Source organism: Gastrolobium bilobum, unplaced genomic scaffold (assembly GCF_033153095.1).
Source record: "Gastrolobium bilobum isolate Gb01-03AN ecotype WA unplaced genomic scaffold, APGP_CSIRO_Gbil_v1 utg1846, whole genome shotgun sequence".
NCBI lineage: Eukaryota > Viridiplantae > Streptophyta > Magnoliopsida > Fabales > Fabaceae > Gastrolobium > Gastrolobium bilobum.
This window is the reverse complement of record NW_026897931.1, coordinates 230,906-238,315: the sequence shown is the minus strand read 5'-3', so window position 1 is coordinate 238,315 and position 7,410 is coordinate 230,906. Positions and strand designations below refer to the sequence as shown.

The window sequence follows — 7,410 nt, the reverse complement described above, 5'->3', positions numbered from 1 at the left end:
AATTACCCATGGCAAGCGCACGAGCATGTTTAAGTGCTTTTGCATTTCACACATGAGAGAAGATTACAATTCAAGTCCATTAAGGAGTATTTACTGAAATCAAACTCCCTGTAGACTCATCAATTTCCATTAGCAGTTACATCTATCCTCAACAACACATAGAGATAACAGGGACTTCGTAAAGAATTATGTGCATTTGTCACCGGTATAAACTTTGGGTTTTATGTTTATCATTTAACATAATATAACTTCACTTTCTTACACACAAGAGGTAGGGTCCACATATTTTTCTTTCTCTTTTATCATTTCATTTTCTCTCTCTCTTTTGATGTGAGAGTTGAAAACAACACTTACATTATGTTACATAACACTAATAAAACCCATAAACTTTAGGCTTGACCCCTAAATTACTTGTATAAGAAGCAATAGTGAACTAACATAAGAAGCCCACTATCTACCCGTAGGAAACATTTGGATACTTTTCTACATAGTATATCTAGCTTAGGCCCATTAAGTATTTAGCTCAATAATTATGGGGAAAACCCTAAACCCTTTGGGCCCTTTGGTTCAACCAAGCCAACCATAAATTATTTTAAATTTATATTTATATAGTAATATATATATAATAATAATCTGGATACCCAAAAAAAAATATCCTATCTTTGAGTGCGATTTAAATTATTGATCTACGTAATTGGAAATTTGGAAGTAACCAATTAAGTTTACTTTGGGAAATTTTGACAACCACCATACAAAAGAGAGGGTCTTCCCCCTCGTACAAAAATAAGCAATAAGTATCGGGTAAATAATTACCTTACACGTTGTAGTCATAACTGATACTCATTTGAGCGTTAAAGTGCCTTGCAGTTCCACGGAACAGTGATCATTTTGTCACGCTTGGCCAAATTATTTACCAGACTGCCACGCAAACAGTAAAAATTCCCGGAATGCCACACGGCGTAATTCACTACACTGTGCAGCGAATTATGTTTGCAAATAATTTGCTACACAGTGTAACGAATTATGCCATGTCAGGCTACACAGTCAGCAAAAATGACACGTGTCAAGCATGCAGTAATTCGCTACACTGTGTAGCGAATTATTTGCAAACATAATTCGCTGCACAGTGTAGCGAATTATACCGCGTGGCATTCCGAGAATTTTTACTGTTGGCGTGACAGTCTGGTAAATAGTTTGCTGAAGTGTGGCAAAATTGTCACTCTTCCCAGTTCCACAACTCCTTGTCCCAGAGGAGCACAGAGAGGAACAACTTGATGCCACCAGCAATTGGTTTACTCCTTGGAAGCTGAAGCACAACCGTGATCAGGTACACAATCAGTTCAGATACTAAGGACAAGATTGCTTATTCAATTGCCCCAAATAAAGGGTAGAATATCCAAAACTTTGGAGGATTTAGAGCTAATTACAATTTAAACATCATTGGCATTAGGAAATTTGCCAAAAGAAAGTTCAATTTATTTTGAATTTTAGCCTTCCCATTGTTTACTTTTGTGAAGAAACATTAGACCTGATGGCTTCTACTACTGCAATCAATTTCATCTTCAACGCCTGCATTGTTTACATCCTAGTTCTATTTTCTCTAGCAATATGTAAATTCTGTAAATAAAGTGCTAGCATTAATTTATGTTAATATCTCTAATAATTCCTCTTTTCAGCCTACATCTGCAACTGTGAAGCGAATTCTCAATACTTATAATATTTCACGGGGAAGGATTCGTTTACAATTTTTTTTCACAAATTTTTGCAAATTACAATATGTACTCCCGAGAGAACATAGTATAGTTTGTAAACAAAATGTTTGTAAATATAACCCTCCTCATATTTCATTACCTAATAAAAATACCATTGACTTTTGTTAATTGCTATAACAAATCTCACATATTACCATCAACTGCATCTGCTAAAATTTGCATTGTTACCTTTCCTATGTCTGTCAGCCCGAGTGTATTATGGCAGGGTTAGTGGAGCTTGTTACATGCTCTCTGTGTCCACACCCATGCATGATGCCTAGTTACCATCATGATGGCTTTACAGTTTTTTTCTTGTTTTTGGGAAAATTTTGTTACTATCATGATTCTAATTGTTGACTGTGTTGAAGTGATTTGTAAGATTAGGGTAAATTTTGTCACCCTATTTTCTTAATTTTGGAATGCTTGGTGTGGTCATCTCTCTTAAAATATTGATTCATATGGTAAGTGCTTTTGTTTACTTGTGTACTCCTTGCAGCAATGATAAATGTATGTCTTGGTTATTTTAATCGATGGATTCTGTAGTATTGTGTGGCTATTGACATTTGTATCAATTTATTAACACTTTTTATTTTTATTTTTTTAGTTTTTTTTTTAGTTTTAGTTTTAGGTATCTGTATGGATCATTTCACGAGATGTGTATGGATGTTTCCAATTTAAGAAAGAAAATTATGATTTCAATATGGGTATACCATAGGGAAATAGTGGCACACGGCTTACTTACACCAGTGAATTATACTCCCATAGCTCCGTCATTCATGCAACATGTATTTCTCACTATTGTTTCTCTTTCCAATTGGATGGTCTTTGCTTAATCAGTTTTTCCTTCTGGTCCCAGTTTATATTCACCATAAACATAACCACCTTTTATTGATTCCTGATTTCGCTTTCCCTTCGAAATAAAACTAATGTACCCTCCTAAACTTACATTGGTCTTTGCTATTCCCAACTCTTAAAGGCTTTTAACTATTTTTTTTTTTAGTCTCTTCAATCAGTTCATCTTTCAGACTAGTCCGGTTTTAGTAAGGGGCGGCTCTTCCAAGACCATTTTTTTCATTTCTAGTAAAACTCGAATACGAAACCACTAGTTAAAGAACACAAGCTCCTTTATCTCTTGTGCCAATGGTGTTTGGTAGGCTTTTAACTACTTAGATTTATATTCAATCACAAAAAAATCCCCACTTACAATTAATGATGGACTTACTGTCACCTCAATCTAACATCATTCCCACCAATCTCAGTTGGCAGTTATATCTATCATCAAGAACACACAGATCATTTTTCAAGGACTTCCTAAAGAATAATGTGCATGTATTTGTCACCTTTATAAACATTATGCCATGATCCCTACATCCATGTGCATGTACTTGTGTAAGAAGCGAGAATAAAGTGGCATATGAAGCCCCACTGGCCACTGCTGCAGATGCTAGATACATGTCTACCTGTGGGAAATATTTGGATACCAAGGACAAGATTACTCTTTCAACTACCCCAAATAAAGGGCAGTGTATTCACAACTTTGGAGGATTTAGAGCTAATTACAATTTAAAACTCCTTAGCATTAGCAAACTTGCTAAAGTTTTTTTTTATATATATACAAAAAATAAAAATAAAATTATCATGCTCATTGTTTTGTCCAATCACAGGCCACCAATGAGAGTCTTTTGTAAAGAAACATTATGAGCAATTGATGCAATGTGTCATTGGGCCAAACCCAAGTCTTCTTCAACGACTCCTAAACCCCTTTAATAACCTCCTTGTCATCCCTACTCTTACAACACGCTCCAACACCTATAACCTGTTATCCTGCTAGATTGCATGGATTATGTTTACATTCTGAGAACCTGGTTGAGCGTTGCTTATAGTAAATTGGGCTATTGTAAAGAATAGTTATTGACATGGAGGAAGCAAAGAAACATAAGAAGAGAAACGTTGGGAAATAAAATTAAGATCAAATATTTATTTTGAGAACTTAGTTCGGTAATCAGTAGCCTTATGAATACCGTACCAACCACTAGAACAGTAAAGAAAGATAGGTATGAAAAGAAAAGAGCTTAAATTTGAACAACAGCCAGGGCAATTTTTTTTTTAAACATTATTATGTAATAATGTATTGACACATTATTAAAAAAGAAAGACTTCGAAAATAACAATTATGGTACTCAAACTTCTGTTATGATTTAAAATTTCATAATTGGATGATAACATAAATAAGTATTACATTGGCAGTGGATTAGAATTATTATTTTTTTTTTTAAAAAAAAACAGATGAAAGCAAAGAAAACTTTAATGACTACAATTCCAAGACTTCCGAGTTCCAATAACACCCAGAGATTATTCAATTTATCACAAAAGCCAGAGAACAAATATTTGGAATCAAAAGAGCATAGACTTTCAGCCGGTCTGAGACACAAACAATCTTTTCATAATGATATACTGATACATATCCAGAATGGCCACCAATCTCAACCATAACAGCTCACTAGTTCAGCAAGACTGAAGGAGAAATAAAATCTAGAGCTAGTTGATGCTCCACTGAAGGATTTAAAGCCAAAAAGAAAAGGGTAGTTGACTGAAGGTGTTTATTTGATGTTGCCGAATTGAAAATTCTCAACATGAAGAATCATTGTTAGACTTAGGAGCAACAGCTTGTGCACTCCTTGCCCTTGAATCATCAAGGTAATTCTGATAGATATAGGAGGCAAAACCCCAGAGAGCCAAAAGCATAGAAATTATCTTCACGCCATTCATATTATCATGAAAAACTATAACAGAAGCAATAGGAGTTACAGCCAAAGAGACAGTGCTGATAACATTAGAGTAGAGAGAGGACACTAGGAAAATCAAGCCAACAACGCCAACAGAACAAACCTGCCATGCTACTGCTGTCCAAACCAAAGTCAAAACATAAGCAACTCCTCCCGTGTGAAAACCCTCCATTTCTCCATGCAAAGTACTCCATTCCCCACTTGCGAATAGACCTATGGTGGAAGCACAAGTGGCAACAAGTGACGTATAGATTTGCATTTCCAAAACGACAGAAAATGTTTCCCTTTTCAGAACCTTCTCAAAGGACAGTTGCATGAGAGAAAGCAAAAGAGAGTAAATTGCAGAAGCTCCAAGGGTACAAAGGAAACCAATAATGTACTTTCCCTTGGAGACATCAGATGGTCTTTCTTTGTCTTCATTAACAGCAAGGAGTGAAGCGGATAAAGAGAGAACCACAGCAGAATTTACAATCAAAATGGTGAACTTTTGAGAATTGATAAAATATGAGAAAACTGCATTAAAAGCTAACTGAGATGCACAAATCAGTGAATAGGTTGAAGCAGAGAGGTATAAGAGTCCAATGGAATACATCATATTGTCAGCAGCAATTAAGACTCCCAAAACAAAATATATCAAAGCTAGAATTTTGATGGAAGGTGAAACAGAAGAAGTTGGAGCCTCTGAAGGTGAAGGAATTATAAAGAATGGAATGTATAAGACTGGGAAGGCAACAGTTTGGACTAAAGTAGCCATCCATTTACTATTTCCACCCTGATCATAATAAAATCTTCCAAGGATAACTGCAGCAGATTGACCCACAATAAGAAAGAACATGCTGAGTGCCACCAGAAACCACCATTGCCAACGCTTATATTTATTAAATGGTAATTCAGAAATTGATCCAGCTATGATCATCGGTTCTTCATTATCTGTAATTGGAAGCAACATTAAATTTAGTGTCTTCTTTAAGTATTTTAAAAGTAACCACAGCAATATCTAAAGAAAAGTACATGTAAAAAAGAAAAAGAACAAAAGACAGAAGCACATTTAAAGTCAATAAATAAGTACAACAGTAAAACTCCACCTTTAAGTTAGTAGTTGAATATAGGTCAAGCAATGTTCATTCATATGGAAAAATGATGATGGATGAGTTGGTGTTAGATATGTGTATGATGGAAAGGTAAAATTTTGGATGACAATAACTTAATCAAATCTTTAAAATAATGTAAGACCCAATTTGATACTTTATACATTTCCATGACACTAAATGACATAAAATTGGTTCTCAGTCTTTTAATTTTCGATCAACTAGTGACATTGATTTGGTCCTTTTTTTTTTTTTTGGATAAACTATAGGTATCCTTTGCGGGAGGCAATCTTTTTTGGGCAGATTCAGGAGTAAGACTTTAAACCCTTCCTAAAGATAATATTTGTAAGGATCAAACACATGCTCTTACCCTCACCTGCTCAACTCTTATGCCCCAGCTGAACTAACATTGTTTGGTGATTTCGTCCTTATAAACGGTGACTTTTAGCAGACCCTTAATATTTAAACATCATGCAACCGAAAGATAGAAGAAACTTAAACCAACCAAAAAGAATAATATTGGGGCATATCCATACACATAACCCTCAACAATCAGAACTACACGGAACACGAATTATTAATAAACATGTAAAAAATCTGCATACCCAATTACCCCCTTAATGGCTCAACTCAAAAATTAAGAGCAACCAGACAACCCAAAAAAAAAAAAAAAATGGAAACCAACGAACCCAATAACGTAAAATCATGTTTGGAAGAAAACCCATATCTTATTTTCTCTTATCCATGAGGTCTGGAATCCAAATAACTGAGGTGAAACAGTAGAGAAAGAGGGTGAGGTACCTGGCATGTTTTTTCAGAAGCAACGAAGCTTTTGGCGCCCCTTCAACTCCAAGAAAGACGAGAAGCAAAGAGAGAAAAAGGTTTTGAAAAGGGTATTAGGAAGAGAGGTAGTAAAACCAATGAACATGAACGTGAATATGAATATGAACATGTCCCTTTTATTATGAATTGAATCGAATAAAAGACGAAGCCTAATTGAATGACCCATAGTTTTCGGGCTAAGTGGTAACACGTGTAGATACTATGCTTTGTAATAATTATTTTAAGGGAAATATTACTCTCACTTTACATGAGGTAGCTTATCTTATTTTTTCTCACTTCGATTTTCGCACCTCACTTTTTTTTTTCTTTTTTCTTATAATGGTAGGACCCACCTAGTTTCTCTGTACAACATAAGATAACTATCTTATGTAAAATTTACAAAAAAAAAAAAACTATCTTATGTAAAAGGAGATTAATAAAACACTTATTTTAATTACAATAAATGTATGCTTTGTAATAGTTTTTTAAAAATTAATTATTATGTTTAAATCCTTTCACATTATTTAAAAAATTTTACTTTAAAAAATAATCTAGATATGAATTAAATATTAAATTAGGTTTAAAATTACAATTTTAAACTTTAAAAAAATGCATTTGAATTTATAAAGCATTTTTAAGCTTTTTTTTTTTGGTGGGTAGTTTTTAAGCTTTTAAATCCGGGGTGGGATATACTTACCACTATAAAAATTTATCACTCTTACAATCAACCTAATCACTGTTAATTTTCATAAATCTAACAGTTATAATTTATTAGAAATTAATAATTAATTAATAAGAGTAATCCAATAATTTTCAATAAATTATAAACATTAGATTTACAAAAATCAACGATGATTAGGTTGTTATAAGAGTGATAAATTTTTATAGTGGTAAATATATCTTTCCCTTTGAATCCAGGCAGAAAGTTATTATATTTTCGGAAACTTACAAATAACTTAGTCT

At 33.7% G+C, this 7,410-nt stretch overlaps 1 protein-coding gene across 1 annotated transcript; it reads right to left on the bottom strand.

Moving 5' to 3' along the window:
* Nucleotides 1-4,084: 4,084 nt before the first annotated feature.
* On the bottom strand, nt 4,085-6,527 carry LOC133311510 (probable purine permease 11). Its single transcript, XM_061512567.1, has 2 exons — nt 6,427-6,527; nt 4,085-5,467 (listed from the first exon to the last, which is right to left on the bottom strand). Exons 1-2 carry the CDS (start codon nt 6,431-6,433, stop codon nt 4,380-4,382), a joined length of 1,095 nt encoding a protein of 364 aa, XP_061368551.1. The 5' UTR covers nt 6,434-6,527; the 3' UTR covers nt 4,085-4,379.
* Nucleotides 6,528-7,410: the final 883 nt, after the last annotated feature.